Here is a 16,217-nt window from a genome sequence, read left to right as displayed (position 1 = left end):
TTAGACGTGAAGATGGACAATGGCATGAAAGACGATAAGGGGAGGAAAGATGGAGCATTAAAAGAAAGGTATAGCAATGAATTACAGAAAATGTACATTTACTCATGACCATAGGAAAGATATTACGCTTAATGGTTAATATAAAAAGTGTAATATCTGTTTTTTTACATTCCCCTTCATAAGATTCCAGGTCCAAACTGTTACCAGGTGTAGATGCTCAGTAAATCTGACCCTCAGTGTGTGTCCATACATACTGTTGCTGCGGCCCAGAGACCCCAGACTCCCCGTGCGTCCGCTCTGTGGGGGCGAGCCCTGCTCTGGGGGAGTCCCCGTCCACCTCCCAGAATCATCCTCTCCTCCGGGCGCCACCAGCTGACCAATCAGCACCCTCTCCAGGCTTCCGTCACCCACACCCTTCCCCAGCCAGCGGCCGCACGGGAACCTGGGAGGAGAGCGCAGGTAAAGATAAGGGGGTGAGAGGTTATATGTGAAACAGGGCAAAGGAGCAGTCAAATTTTAAATTTGTTCATTCAGAATTTTGAGGCAGGATCATGTTCATTAGGGACCAAACAGAAGGACAACCTGGGCTTGTCTAATCCGAAACACAAATGTTCCTTTCCTGTTGCAGACAGTTTTAAAGTGGTTTTCCGTTGTGTGCCCTAATAAACACAACTTGTGTGAGTACAGAAATTAGAGCAACACTTTAACTAACTTGGTTAACAACAAAAAAGTGCAGTGCAAAGCAGGTTTAACAGAAGAAACACCGTATGTGTTTGTTACCTGTAGGTGTGTCCAGTGATCTCATTGTGCACAATTACACAGTCCACCAGACACTTAGCCAGCAGGCCAGAGTTCTCCTGGCCCAACTGCAGGGTGCTCAGTCTGCCCAGGTTCTGACACTAACACACACAGAGAGACAGACTAGAATAAGAACAGAGTGTGCCAGCATGTGTGTGTGTGTGTCTGTTCGATGGAGAATTCCTAAGGAGTAGCTTCCATCCGCTCCACCCAGCCCAGGGAAACAATGGGACTGAGCAGCTCACCTGGAAGAAGATCTCCTGTGTGTTCTTGGGAATCTGCCTGATCCCGGAGTCACCTAGCTCGCCAGAAACACACACCCAGGGGTTGGACATTGTCATGGCAATGCTCAGCTTCTTCATGGGCATTATGACAACACGGTACGGAATGCCTGAAGGGACAAGAGACGAGAACATTTACATTTTAGTCATTTAGCAGATGCCCTTGTCCAGAGCAACTTACAGGTAGTGAACACCTTTCACATTTCAGTGCAATATTAGATGTTTATGGACTGTTAAAAGGTTGCTTTAGTTTAAACCAGCTAAGAATGTTTAGATCCCAGAACATTTCTGGTAGGTTAATGGTAATGTTCCTCTATCCAAGATGAGTGTTCTTAAGACCATTCCTTCTTAAAAACATACCAGGAATGTTCTCAGAACTGCAGGAGGATGCTGACTAATATGAAGATAATAGAATGATATTACAAAAACATTAACTAATGTTAGAACATTCTCTCATACAACCAAATAGGAATTAGGAACCCAATGACATCATAATAAAACTCCCTGTAGGCTATTTTTAAAATCACACTCAAGTTGTGGTCTGATAATGATGGGGTCCCTGATTAGCCTTAGTACCAATCTCTTTAGCGAACATTCCATTCCTTGCCACTCGTCATTGCCACAGAGACTGGCCTTATGCAGCCGGATTTACAGCGCAGTTGCTGATTGGTGGTTGGAAACAACATTAATAGTTTCCATGAAAATTTCTAAGATTGTTGTTCTTAATGTCTTCACTGTTCCTTTCTTGCTAAATTCATGCATCTCCACTGGCCTCTCTCTCACACTTCTATCCTCTCCCTATTCCTCATACAGCTACTGAACCAGTAGCCTAGCCCAATGTGTCCCAGAAGTAGAAACATCATTTTGTCTCTTATTTTGAGAAAGAAAATAGATAATTATCCACATACACACAACTCTTGCTCGCTGTACATACAGTAAAATAGTCTACAGCGTTCACAATGAACAGGCAGGGAAGTTAAAGAAAAGCTCTCGCCATTCAATGTGATCCCATTGGCTGGTGGTAAAAATGCAATAAACAGGAATCCTCTGTTCTCCCAGCGCATAATGTTAATGTTTCCAATGAAATGTATTGTCAGAATGCCCAATGTTAATGTTTCCAATGAAATGTATTGTCAGAATGCCCAATGTTAATGTTTCCAATGAAATGTATGAATTAATGAATTTAGGAAACGTTCTATCAGTCTAATTTGCATAAACATTGTGATTGGATGATAGCTGTGCGGGTTATCGAATCAGGATCAAATCCTCTGATCTCCTCGAGCTCATTAAGAATGTTCATGTTTTAAGATTGCCAAAGATACTGGCCTTTTTAGCAATGACAAGGAGTGGCATGTTAGCGAAATAGACTGGTACCCAGGCAAATCCCTGATGAATTTGCTGTCACGAAAGGCCCCCGGCCCGAAAAAGTCTGAAAACCCCTGCATTAGTGCACCAAAAAATAAATGAACATTTCTCATTGGACAATCTCAGGTACTTCTTCCGTTTGGTGCCTAATGAACACAGCCCTGTTGAATCTCCCAGACTTACTGATGGAGGTGAATTTGCGTGTGAAGCAGAGGTAGTCTACAGTGTTGAGCGACAGCAGGTGGAACAGAAACTGCTCCCTCTCCTCCTCACACAGCAGGAATGCATAAGGCTTATACAGCTGCCTGTAAGGAGAGGACAGAGGTTAACACACCACACACACACACCGCCATGCATCTGAAGAGTCATCACATTATCGTGCCGACCCCAACCGTGCCGGCTCAGATATTTTCTTTTCACTATGTACTTTCCAGCACGGTTCTAGAGACTATCCTGGATGTGCAACCAAGCCGGCACGGCACGGCTCGGCTCAGTAGTATGAAGAGGGTATACGTGATATGGGTGTGTACCTAATCAGGTCATGGTTGGCCAGCAGCAGTTTGAGGTGTTGTGAGAGCAGTTTCTTCTCCAGGGCCAGATGAATCCAGGCCCGGGCCTGACCCACTTCACTGAGACCCCCACTCATGGTCTGGACAAACCTGAGGTGGTAAAACACATTCTATGGTTTTCAAAGAGAGCAGTTTGTTGGGTTGGGTTGCGCTGTCCTTTAGGAAAGCTGCCGTGGTTTCAAAACTCCCTGTAATTGACCATAGTTACTGGAATTTTCTGAAATGTTGGTTATTAAGAGGTAATTTTGGAAATCTATGGACACGTGGTCCTTTATATTTTCAAGTATATTTTTTTCCATATTCTTTATGTGTCCATTACTTTCTAGTAGATAGACCATGTGGTTCAAGAGAAAATAGCCTTCATGATAAAAAAACATGTAAAAAACATGTAATCAACAATGACATAATTTCCAATGAAATCCGCAACTTACAACTATAGATTTTTTCCACAACTGCCAAAACATTTACAACACAATATTGACATAGTAAAATAAATAAAAATGTTAAATATTTCATTGTGAAACCCTTATATTAAAAACAGCAACAGTGATGGTTACATTTAAGATCATGTTTTACAGCTTTGTGAATCCACACATTACCTCATATCCTGTACAAAGGAGCCCTTCGGCGGTGGAAGCCCCTCCTCCAGCCTCCTGCTGTCCGACCCATTGGACACTGTAACCAGGAAGAGCATGATTGGCAGATGTGATCCCTTCACAGAGCATACCTAGCAGACAAACTACTGTATTATCTGGTTAATGACGGGTGATGCTAGCAGACCAGACCAATAAAATAATACCAGATGGATATTACTGTACAACCTTCCTAATATCTAGCCTGGTCCAACATCTGTTTGTGCTGTATATCTAATTCCGATGATCATTGTCATCACAAACAGATCTGGGATCAGATTAGTATGCATCTACTTTGACCTGGAGACTCGGCATTTGAAGGCGACTCCATCTTCTCCTCGTTGGCCTGGTAGTGGAGCAGGTGGGACCACAGAGCCGACCTCCCCTGGACGGTACAAACACAAATCAACAGCACTCACAACATTTTAGGGAAACATTAGATTTTTTAAAGTGTATTCCAGCGTGCAGATTGCCAATTTTATGCCACCATCGTTTTGTACTTCCCGGAGACAAAGAAAAGTCATTATTAGGATGATTATTGCTAATTTGCATGTCTGTTTGAATACTGGGCTTCAGTGCACTCAGAAAGTATTCCTTTGACCCCCCCCCTCCCATCTTCACACAATATCCCATAATGACAAAAGTATGGGGGTCATTGTCCTGTTGGATAGTAAATCTTCGCCCCAGTCTAAGGTCATTTGCACTGAAGCAGGTTCTCATCAAGGATTTGCCTACATTCATTGTTCCCTCTATCCTTAACCATCTCCTAGTCGCTGCTGATGAAAAGCATCCCCATAGCATGATGCTGCCACCACCATGCTTCATGGTAGGGATGGTGTTAAGACGGATGATGAGCTGTGCCTTGTTCTCTCTAGACATAGCACTTTGCATTCAGGCCAAAGAGTTACCTTTTTGTCTCATCAGACCACAGAATATTTTGCGTTATGCTCGGAGTCTTTCACATGCCTTTTTCCAAACTCCAGGCGTGCGGTCATGTGCCTTTTTCTCAGGAGTGGCTTCCGTCTGGCCACTCTCCCATTAAACCCAGAGTGGTGAAGTACTGTAGAGACTTGTCCTTCTGGCAGGTTCTCCCATCTCAGCCAAGGAACTCTGTAAATCTGTCAGAGTGGTCATTGGATTCTTGGTCAACGCTGTAGTTCTGTCAGAGTGGTCATTGGGTTCCTTGACACCTCCCTGACCAAGGTCCTTCTTGCCTGGTTGCTCAGTTTGGTCGGACGGCCAGGTCTAGGCAGAGTCTGGGTAGTTCCATATTTTTTTAATTTCCTAATGATGGAGACCACTGTGCTCTTGGAAACTTCCCACACTCTAGAAATAGTTTTATACCCGTCCCCAGATATATGCCTCATTACAATTCCATCTCAGAGATCTACAGACATGCACTGTCAACTGTGGGACCTTACATAGGCAGGTATGTGTTTTTCATGTTCAAACAATTGAATTGGCCACAGTTGGACTCGAAATAAAGTTAGTGACATCAAGGATGATCAAAGGAAATTGGATGCACCCAAGCGCAATTTGGAGTGTCATGGCAAAGGAGTGTGAATTTATTTTCAATCAATTTGGAACATTTCGAAAAATATGTTTTCACTTTGCCATTATGGGGTTTTGTGCCAAGATAGGTGAGAAAAAAAACAATTTAATCCATTTTGAATTCAGGCTGTAATGTGGCTGTAATGTGGAATAAGTCAAGGGGTATGAATACTTTTTGCCGTCCGTCTGCCTGCCCGTCCATGCGACTAACCTGTTTGAGCTGTAGCCCGTGGCCCCAGGTCCTCTCCAGCAGGTCACAGAGGCTGTGGATCAGTCTGTTCTCCTGCAGGCCTGTAATATTGGCCTCGCCCTGCCCCAGCTCCACACTCTCCTTGCCCATCCTTTCCATCAGCATACGCCTGGTCTGCACCACACAGATACACACAATCAGGGTTACATCATAATTCTAATCTTAGGCTGCGTCCCTATTCTAACACCCTTCCCCTGAAGTGTGCACTTGCACACACTCAGCAATGGATTTCAGGATTTTATATCCATGACGAGGAGGAGTGTGCAAGGGCATAGACGGCTTGGCTGACAATGTCACAAAAATAAAGTAATCAGCAAGCTGTGCAGTACGATTCTGGACGGTCAGATAGTTAGAAACAATGACAAGATGCTGCCAAGTGGGGAATTCTAGGTGGCTTGTTTCAGCTAGTTGTATCTTGTTATTGATACCCTGTCTTGTTTAGAGGTGTTTTGACTGATTTCATGTCAATGCTAAAATGGCTAATTCGCTAGCTAGCTAACCAACCACTTTAACGTATTTGAGAGACAAGTGTTCATTGTGGAAATGTTTTTGTTTTACATAAACATTTGGAGAGGAAATCGTTCACAGGTTGCCAACCCAGTGTGTTTTGCTCCATAGTTGGGCACGTGTCAGTTTTGTTGCTAAACAACCAGCCAGTCTATACTTCAGAAGTGTGGACAATTGGGACACACATCCTTAAAATCTTCCATTGACGTCAATGCAGGCTTCTTGCAAGGGACAGAATTAAAGCTGAAATCCGTAGCTGTGAAATTGCCAAGTCCGTTTCCGATATTACAACAGCAAAGATGTTACTTCAAACAACGAAACCGTTATTATAATTTTTTGAATCAGTGAGATTATATTTATATTTATATATATATTTATATTTATATTTATATATATATAGTGTTCGATAGATAAAAAAAAAATAATAGTATTGTGGTATATATAAAAATATGTTTTACCTCTCCTCTACTTTTAGAAACAATACAAAAACAACAAATGTGCCTGGGGTGACCAGCGGCCTGTTCCACCTAATGCGGATCCACTTCAGCTTTAAGCACATGCAACTTAAGTGAGGAGGACTTGGCCCTTATTGAATGTAGTCTTGATTTATGTTATTTCAAGAAGTGGATTTTTTGGATACAGATGCCCTGCACACAGGCACACTGCATTTATTACGAGTCACAACACAAACCAGGGTTCCCCAAAGTTGGTCCTGGGGCTCCCCTGGGTCAGAGTACGTGAGCTGAGTTGAGCCGCTCCATGTCCTTTCCTACAGCGCTGCTAAAAAACACGGCATGTGCACAGGCAAAAAAAAAATATATAAACTCCCGCTTCAAATTCACGCCGTTCATTAAAAATCACAATTTAACCACCACCCATCTATTTTTGCGAGTACCTGGACCTACCAATAGTTTAGGTATTGATACCATATGGATTTTAATGAAAAGCATTTGAATAAACATTAAAAGGTGAATGTAAGAAGCGAAAATAATTTCAAAATAGGCTACGTCATTAAAACAGCATTTAAACACTAAATAGGTCAGGAGCCTAAGGAGGAACAAAAATTAATTATTTAGGTTATATTATTTCAATTATTTCAAGGCTATAGCCTACAAAGAAACATTGTGAAGCATTTGCAAGTGCGACACTAGGCTGGTAGGGACATAAAGCTCATTTAAACATGTTGTTGTATAAAATCCTTAGTCTATAAATTGCGCATATAGCCTGTGACTTAGAATGAAATACAAATTAAACAAAAAATGACTTATTAGTGCCTTTGAATTCATTTTTAGAAACAGGAGTTTGGCCAGTCTGTGGATTCAGGCTCATGTGATGGTGCCTGGAGAGCCGGCCATCAGCAGATCGTATCCTGTCCACACCTGCAGAGCCACTGGGGATGCTAAACACCCTTTTGGCCACTCTTTTCTTTTTCCTATAGGTTGGCCTAAAGGTTTTTATGCAAAATAACCCAATCAAAACAGAAAGCTCCTTGAACATCGTCCTTTACTTGTGGATGTTAAATGTAGCCAGTGTATAACTACCATATTCCACGTGTAGAACAATGGCATCCGGTCTGTAATCTAATAGTTTAGCACCATAACAGCAGGTAGCATCCAGTCTGTAACCTAATAGTTTAGCACCATAACAGCAGGTAGCATCCGGTCTGTAACCTAATAGTTTAGCACCATAACAGCAGGTAGCATCCGGTCTGTAACCTAATAGTTTAGCACCATAACAGCAGGTAGCATCCAGTCTGTAACCTAATAGTTTAGCACCATAACAGCAGGTAGCATCCAGTCTGTAACCTAATAGTTTAGCACCATAACAGCAGGTAGCATCCAGTCTGTAACCTAATAGTTTAGCACCATAACAGCAGGTAGCATCCAGTCTGTAACCTAATAGTTTAGCACCATAACAGCAGGTAGCATCCAGTCTGTAATCTAATAGTTTAGCACCATAACAGCAGGTAGCATCCAGTCTGTAATCTAATAGTTTAGCACCATAACAGCAGGTAGCATCCGGTCTGTAACCTAATAGTTTAGCACCATAACAGCAGGTAGCATCCAGTCTGTAATCTAATAGTTTAGCACCATAACAGCAGGTAGCATCCAGTCTGTAATCTAATAGTTTAGCACCATAACAGCAGGTAGCATCCAGTCTGTAACCTAATAGTTTAGCACCATAACAGCAGGTAGCATCCAGTCTGTAATCTAATAGTTTAGCACCATAACAGCAGGTAGAATCCAGTCTGTAACCTAATAGTTTAGCACCATAACAGCAGGTAGCATCCAGTCTGTAACCTAATAGTTTAGCACCATAACAGCAGGTAGAATCCAAGCCTTATGTTTCGAACACACCGACATCGTTATTTCCTTTTGGGCCACCAGAATTATTCATTTCCAATGAAACGCTGCATTTCCCTCGCAACAATGCGTTGCAGAGGCAGTTGCAATACGTTCGGTGTGGTGCATACTGTTAGCAGTTGATGTTATTCTTCAATAACACAGACCCCAAAGCAAATCAGGGGGAGGAAAATAGGTTTATTCAAAGAGGACATATCATGCAGGGAGGTAGATGGTCATGCTCCCCTGCCCTCAGTGATCATCTCCACAGAACAAAGAAACAGGATGTCATTTATAACCCCCCACCCTAGCCTGTGGCTGACCAATTAGAAGTCCTTGCAGTTCAACTGGGCCAATTGCCAAATAAAAAGTATGCTGCTCCAGACTCAGACCAATGAAAACATAGCACACCTAGCTATGAGTTCAGGACTGACATTCTTAACAGATGTTGAACTGAAAAACAACCGTTTCCATTGATCGTTAATTCTAGTCCTCTCCGTTGTGTATTTATCTTCAACATATTCTTACAATACGTTGGATTTATAGAAGGTATGCGTCAAACTATATTCGTAGACGGCTTGACAGAAATGGTAGCAGAAGGTGAATGTTGAATACATATCCAGATGATGCTGCGTGCTATTTTGTGCAAAAATCTCAGTTGTTGTGTTCGAAGCCTTACACATAACAGTGGACACTACATCACCGCACTCCCTCTCTTGGTCCTCATCTTGATTTAACACCTGTATGTTGTAGAAGTTTCTTTATGAAAATATTTAGCTTCCTCCATGACAGTAGCTACAGCAAGGGGCAACAAATGCATGCTGGGGCAGGGATGCCCTGAGCACTACTAGAGTGGGTGAGAAGACTTGGCACATCTGAATTCTTAAAAGGAATTGGTGTGCTCAAATGTTTGTGGTAGAAAGTATTTGGGTGCTGGATTCCAAAAGGCATATATTTAAAGAAAGGGAAAGTCCACTCTGTGAAATTCTTTACCTTTTAATGTAAAAGACAGACGCTCCAGCCTTTGGGAATCTCGCTCCAGTCAAATTGAGCACGCGCCGCTCACATACTCTGCCCTGGGTGCACGTTTTGGTTTTTGCCCTAAACACTACACGTCTGTTTCAAATAACCAACTCATCATCAAGCTTTGATTATTTTAATGGGCTGTGTAGTGTTTAGGGCAAAAACCAAACCATGCAGCCAGTGGGGGACCCAGGGCAGACTGAATCCCTGCACTAAACTACAGGTAATACACACCTTGACACTGCTTCCATCTTGAGGACAGAATAACAGCACCCACACATTGGTTACCTCTGAAATGGCATCCTTTTCCCTACATAGTGCACTACTGAGGCTTGAGGCAAAAGTGGTACACTATATAGGGAAAAGGGTGCCAATTTGGGACACAGACAACCATTCAATTTTTAATATGCTGTCTTTACAATCCAGTAAGGGATGGGTTGCCAACTGGCGAATGACACGAAAATAAAAAAAAAGTGTTAACAGGTGAGATTGACTTCATCACTACTTGTAGAGTTCGGCCCCGAATTTAGGCTGGCCTCCCTGAAAAAAATTAAAAGAAGTGCCCCCGAACAGCTGAATAAGTCCAAAACATCACAAAATGTCGTCATAATATCTGCACAAACTCTACTGGCTGGGAAGCATTCGGATGCCTTAAGGAGACCCCTTACCTTCACACGACACTCCCTCAGCAGCCCCTCCACGAACCCACGCTGGGTTTGAGTGACAGCTGAGGGGGAGGGGTCAAGCAGCTTAGACTGGCATAGGCTCCTCCTCCCCGGAGAGAACTTCTATTGGATGAACACAGAGAACAACAGCCAATACTAAAAAGTTGATTCTGAAAACAGCCAATAACTCCTTTCCTGGCCTAGCCCCTACCCATCCTGGGTTTGTAGATCAGACTGAAACAGAGAGGCACTAGCTGGACTTGTTCAATAAGGCACATTTTCTTTTTCCCCGTTACAAATCGTTGTTTTAGAAATGTTTTCCATTGTGTGCCCTTATGAGCACGGCCCAGAAGGCAGAATGGTGTTCACGCAAAGAAAGGTAAAGGCATTACAATATTGTTTACACCAGGTATGGGAAACGGGCTAGAGGTAGATTTTGGACTACATAACTAAAGCAGGAATTTACCTCTCTCTGGTCATTGTCCAGTCCTGAGGTGGTCTCAGTGGTCACTGGTCTCTTAGGGATGTAACGACTTGACCACCTGCACACAGACACAATGTACTGTGTGTGTTTGTGTAGATCATTTGTGTGTGTAGGTAATTGTTGTGTACGTGTGTGTATATATGGGCGTGTGTTACTTACTTGTTGGTGTGGTGTCCCTGTGCCAGTACATCAGCCTGTAGCCTGGGGAAGCAGCCCTGTTGGTGTCGGCCCTGGCCAATCCTCATGTCCAACAGGTGGGGGTGGATGGCCGTGTGGTCAGCCTTAAGCAGCCTGCGCTCCATGGCCTGGACTGGGAACCAGAGGATAATCGAGGTGGGGGATGTGAGTGGGGCCTACTGGAGAAGGTTGTAGGAGAGGCAGCCTCTAGTAACCTTTTCACACTAGTGTGCTGACCCAAGCCATACTGTGCTGCCTGATATATTCCTGTCACAGAGGCAATTCCATGATAACGGAATTACACCGATTACCCATTGTCATTTGCAGGAACTATGGTGGATATGTAACCAGGCCAGCACTGTAATAATAGCCATTTAGCAGAGTCCGTTATCCAAAGCAACTTATATTCATGTATTTTTGTATGGGGTTGCCCCAGCGGGAATCAAACCCACAATCCAGGCATTGCAAGTGCCATGCTCTACCAACTGAGCCATACAGGACTCTGCTCAATAGTGTATTTTCTACATCATGTTCATTTCTAAATTCTCATTCCTCTGTAGTCCGACATCGAAGGACCATTTGAATAAGCCTCCTTTCAAATCCAGAGTTGTAGATACGTCGTCATACTGCATGTCTAATCCGGAAAGCTCTTTGTGCAGAAACAAGGTCATGTGTTGTTGTCGTGATGTGGAAGTGAATCCCTATCTGGTTTGCTTTCAAAGCCCACATTGCTGGGAAACACAGAGTGAGAGAAACTTAAAACAGAGACCCAGAGAGAGACTGAAGCAGATTTAGTGGTGCAGTCTCTGCAGAGCGCTTGGCAGAACTTCAAAGCTGAGAGTTGAGGGTCTCATTATAGGGACACAATGTACTGGTTTCTTCCTCATGTGCTACTTTTCCTCCCCCCCATCCTCCACTCATCTAGTATTCCTCACCCCCCCATCCCCCTCCCCTCTAGTATTCCCCATCCCCCCATCCCCCACCCCTCTAGTATTCCCCATCCCCCCATCCCCCACCCCTCTAGTATTCCCCATCCCCCCATCCTCTAGTATTCCCCATCCCCCCATCCCCCCATCCTCTAGTATTCCCCATCCCCCCATCCCCCACCCCTCTAGTATTCCCCATCCCCCCATCCTCTAGTATTCCCCATCCCCCCATCCTCCCCCCTCTAGTATTCCCCATCCTCCCCCCTCTAGTATTCCCCATCCTCCCCCCCCTCTAGTATTCCCCATCCTCCCCCCCCTCTAGTATTCCCCATCCTCCCCCCCTCTAGTATTCCCCATCCTCCCCCCCCTCTAGTATTCCCCCATCCTCCCCCCTCTAGTATTCCCCATCCTCCCCCCCTCTAGTATTCCTCATCCCCCCATCCTCCACCCCTCTAGTATTCCCCATCCCCCCCATCCTCCCCCCCTCTAGTATTCCCCATCCTCCCCCCCCTCTAGTATTCCCCATCCTCCCCCCTCTAGTATTCCCCATCCTCCCCCCCTCTAGTATTCCTCATCCCCCCATCCTCCCCCCCTCTAGTATTCCTCATCCCCCCATCCTCCACCCCTCTAGTATTCCCCATCCTCCTCCTCCCCCCTCTAGTATTCCTTATCCCCCCATCCCCCCATCCTCCACCCCTCTAGTATTCCTTATCCCCCCATCCCCCCATCCTCCACCCCTCTAGTATTCCCCATCCCCCCCTCTAGTATTCCTCCCCCCCCCATCCTCCCCCCCTCTAGTATTCCCCATCCTCCCCCCCCTCTAGTATTCCCCATCCTCCCCCCCTCTAGTATTCCCCATCCTCCCCCCTCTAGTATTCCCCATCCCTCTAGTATTCCCCATCCTCCCCCCTCTAGTATTCCTTATCCCCCCATCCCCCCATCCTCCCCCCCTCTAGTATTCCCCATCCCCCACCCCTCTAGTATTCCCCATCCCCCACCCCTCTAGTATTCCCCATCCCCCACCCCTCTAGTATTCCCCATCCCCCACCCCTCTAGTATTCCCCATCCCCCACCCCTCTAGTATTCCCCATCCCCCACCCCTCTAGTATTCCCCATCCCCCACCCCTCTAGTATTCCCCATCCCTCTAGTATTCCCCATCCTCCCCCCCTCTAGTATTCCTCATCCCCCCCATCCTCTACCCCTCTAGTATTCCTCATCCCCCCCATCCCCCACCCCTCTAGTATTCCCCATCCCCCCCCATCCTCCCCCCCCTCTAGTATTCCCCATCCTCCACATCCTCCCCCCCTCTAGTATTCCCCATCCTCCACCCCTCTAGTATTCCCCGTCTCCCCCATTCATCATTTTGTACCTCTTACCATCAATGCCTCTCTCTCGCTTTCTCCCCCTCTCGTGTCTACCTTTTCATTCTCTCAGATTGATACTGGACTATTTTACCCCAGAACGGAATATTCCCCATCCCTCTCATGTTCTGGCATTCTACGGTGCTCTGGCAAAGTTTTCCTTCCTTTGATTCTCTCTTCAGTGGAACTGAGGGATTATAGGGAGTAGAAAGAAAAAAAATGACAAGACATATAATGTGTGTTCTGTGGTTTTGGAGATGCTTGCATCCTTAGCTAATCCCTGCCTCCCAATGACCTCCATGCCAGGGGTCCCCAGTTTCCTTGAGGGGGAGGGTTGGGGGCCAGAGCAAAGTTAAAGTTTTACAATGCAAATTGACAGCAAGACACCCAAACATGTATAGTATTTGACAAAAACAGAATTTCAGTATTTTTTTGCTCAGAAAATGTGGGGGCCGAATAGAATCACCCATAGGCCACTTATTGGAGAACCCTGCTCTATGCTTTGGACAAAGGACAAACAGAACATGTTCATCAGGCAACAACCCCAACCCACCTGACTCATGGAGCACTGTGCACTTCCTGTAGTGACGGTTGCCAGGATCGTCCTCGAACGTGTTGTAGAGGCGCTCCCTCTCCAAGCGCTTGTCGAACATGCGCTGCAGTGGCTCCCGGTCTGCCCAGCGAGACAACACCTTGCTGTCTACGAACGATGAAAACATGGCCGTCTCCAGGAACCGAGACAGGAAGTGTAGGTGTGTGGCAGGCTGCGCCGACAGGAAAGAGCCCTGGGGATAGAAAAACGCACAAGTACATAAAATGTTAACACTTCACTTAAAATCACTAACAGTGGTAGAATACTGCTTGTATCCTGAATAACAGCTTCCTGTCCATGTATGTAGGATTACTGACTGAAGGAGTAGGCTATGGATAGGAGAGTCTATGGTATTCATTCAGTGAATGATTGTTGATGGATCTTCATTACCTTATCAAAGTTGCTCGTTCCCTCACGGTTGCCCAGCCAGGACTCCAGGTCGGGAGCGCTGTGGATCACAAACTCTTCGTACCTCCCGAACATGGAGGTGAAACGCCCCGCGAACACCTCCCTCAGCTGTACATTCATCTTGGCTGCCTTCAGCTCCTCCTCTTCCTCCTCGAACGCCCGTCCCAGCGTCTTCCCTCCCGCCATTCCCCCTCCTCCACACCTCCTGGCCAGTGCTTGCAGTCGTTCCAGCACGGCCAACTCCTCCCCTCCCAGGTTCCCATTGCGCCGGTCTTCCATCAGGTCCTCCAGGACTAGGCTGCTGAGGCAGGGGGGAGCGGCAGGGGCGGGCATGGTGGTTGTAGCACCCCCGTATGGCTGGAGGCCGAAGCGCAGCAGAACCTCGTTCAGCTCCTGGATGAGCTCCAGCTGGTCTGGGAAGAGGGGCAGGTCCTCGGGTGGATCCACGCAGTGGTTGTCAATGTCCACGAAGCACAGATTGGCCTGGAGAGGGGGATGGGAAGGCAACAGTAAACTTAAAAATCTGTTTATCCATCATTATCAAATAAGGGATCTTTCCCAAAGTGTGCACATGAATACTCCCCATCATGGATTTAGCAGTTAAGGATTGGCTGGAGGGAGATTCCATCATTGCTAAATCCCAGACAGGGAGTGTGCAAGTGCATACTTTGGGAGAAGGCTGCGGAATCAGAACCCTTGTTAAAATGTTCAGAAAGGGAACACAGACCCATCCTGGCAGAGTGGCACAAGCAACTCTTCTTCATGTAGATCATTCAGATTGTAGAGGTTATTACCACTGATAGGATTAGGGCCAAGTATGCAAACATCCCATTAAGATCAGAGAGACTCAACTATGCTCGTTGACGTTAGACCACAATTAGCGCAGATACTGACATATTAGTACATGAAGCATTAGCAAACTATTGCTGTTATCACTTACAAAGGGGAGATAGGAAAACTGCAAAAGGTTAAACAGCAAAGCTGTAATACATCACAGGAGGTTGGTGGCACCTTAATTGGGGAGGAAACGCTTGTGGTAATGGCTGGAGCGGAATGTTATCAAATACATGGTTTGATGCCATTTGCTCCACCATTATTATGAGCCTTCCTACACTCAGCAGCCTCTGCTGCCCCCACACCAAGCGGCCACATTTTTTTAATGGCCCTCCTCCTGACGGTGGGGAGAAAGATTTACGTTTTAAAGTCAATTTCCTGCAATTCAACACATTATGCCATGTGGCGTAGACACACTGGGTGCGTCGCAGTTCAGATCTCCCGAAGTGTGCACTTGTTCACTCCTTTCATGGTTTTTAAGGAAAAATGACTGGTGTATGGAAACTCCCTCTGGCCCATGACAACACCAATCCAATGCTTTTACAATTGTGAGGGGTAGTGAAGGAAAAGACATTTCAGGCACTAAGAGAGATTATTGGGATGCACCCTCTGTACCCATCCAGGTCCATTAAAAAGGTTAGTCAAGCAGTGGTACAGTTGTGGATAGTAAACTTTTCTTTTTTTTACCGTAGAGCTCCTATAAGTCACAACCCTGAAGCAGACACACACACAGAGGCAATTGTTCAACCTAGCCTCACTTTTTAGGGCCCGCAACTGTACTGAAAGTGCAACTGTCATCTGTAAGGTGTGGTGTAATAAAGTGAGTGGCCCAGCTGTCAGTGGAATTCAGTGGCCTTATGGGTAGAGTATCTGCCTTGAGATTAGAAGGTTGGGGGTTCAATCCCTGTTCAAGTCAAACCAAAGACAAAAAATGGGTCCGGTGTCTCTCTGCTTGGCACTCAGCAAGATGGATCGACAGTTAAGGCCCTGCGACAAACTAGGGGCCTGTCCAGGGGGTGTACTTGTACATCAAGTTGCCTCAAGTTACAGAAACAGGGGACAGTCTCCTGCAATATGGGCCATCCTGGCTCGAACAAGGCTTACTTAAGCAGTTAAGTATGCAGCAGCCGCCCCAACACCATGACCTTCTGACAAGTAGTGCACTGCCCCAGGGGAGTATGGGAGATGTAGTGAGTGAGCAGCTGCAGTGATGTGTATTGCTCTCACTACATCTACACCGTTTGTCCGCAACTCCTACCTTCAAATCCCTCTTCCCCAGATCAGTCTCTTCCTACATTGCATCTCTCCTTTAACCTTTCCCCTCTCAAAATGCCCCCTCTATGGCCCATCTCGCTTGGCAAGTACTAGATTTACATATCCTAGTCCCATAGGTCTTTGTGCTGTATAACCAACTCTGTCCATTGGAGTTGGCTATACAGCCAAACAGATCT

At 45.7% G+C, this 16,217-nt stretch overlaps 1 protein-coding gene across 1 annotated transcript in view; it reads right to left on the bottom strand.

Annotated features, from left to right (window-relative positions):
- LOC106584672 (DENN domain-containing protein 5B) overlaps positions 1-16,217 on the bottom strand; it is a 39,551-nt gene that overhangs the window by 8,411 nt on the left and 14,923 nt on the right. The window contains exons 5-17 of the mRNA XM_014170175.3: positions 13,915-14,415; positions 13,486-13,717; positions 10,627-10,777; positions 10,450-10,525; positions 9,987-10,106; positions 5,408-5,560; positions 3,946-4,030; positions 3,613-3,688; positions 2,975-3,103; positions 2,628-2,749; positions 1,044-1,189; positions 781-899; positions 255-442 (exon numbers count right to left, since the gene is read on the bottom strand). Coding sequence (XP_014025650.3) covers positions 255-442; positions 781-899; positions 1,044-1,189; positions 2,628-2,749; positions 2,975-3,103; positions 3,613-3,688; positions 3,946-4,030; positions 5,408-5,560; positions 9,987-10,106; positions 10,450-10,525; positions 10,627-10,777; positions 13,486-13,717; positions 13,915-14,415 — 2,098 coding nt within the window. The remainder of the gene's footprint in view (positions 1-254; positions 443-780; positions 900-1,043; positions 1,190-2,627; positions 2,750-2,974; positions 3,104-3,612; positions 3,689-3,945; positions 4,031-5,407; positions 5,561-9,986; positions 10,107-10,449; positions 10,526-10,626; positions 10,778-13,485; positions 13,718-13,914; positions 14,416-16,217) is intronic.

Source organism: Salmo salar, chromosome 23 (genome assembly GCF_965601325.2).
Source record: "Salmo salar chromosome 23, fSalSal1, whole genome shotgun sequence".
NCBI classification, from domain to species: Eukaryota; Metazoa; Chordata; class Actinopteri; order Salmoniformes; family Salmonidae; genus Salmo; species Salmo salar.
Note: the sequence above shows the minus strand (reverse complement) of the source record. Positions and strands in the feature narration are given on the sequence as shown.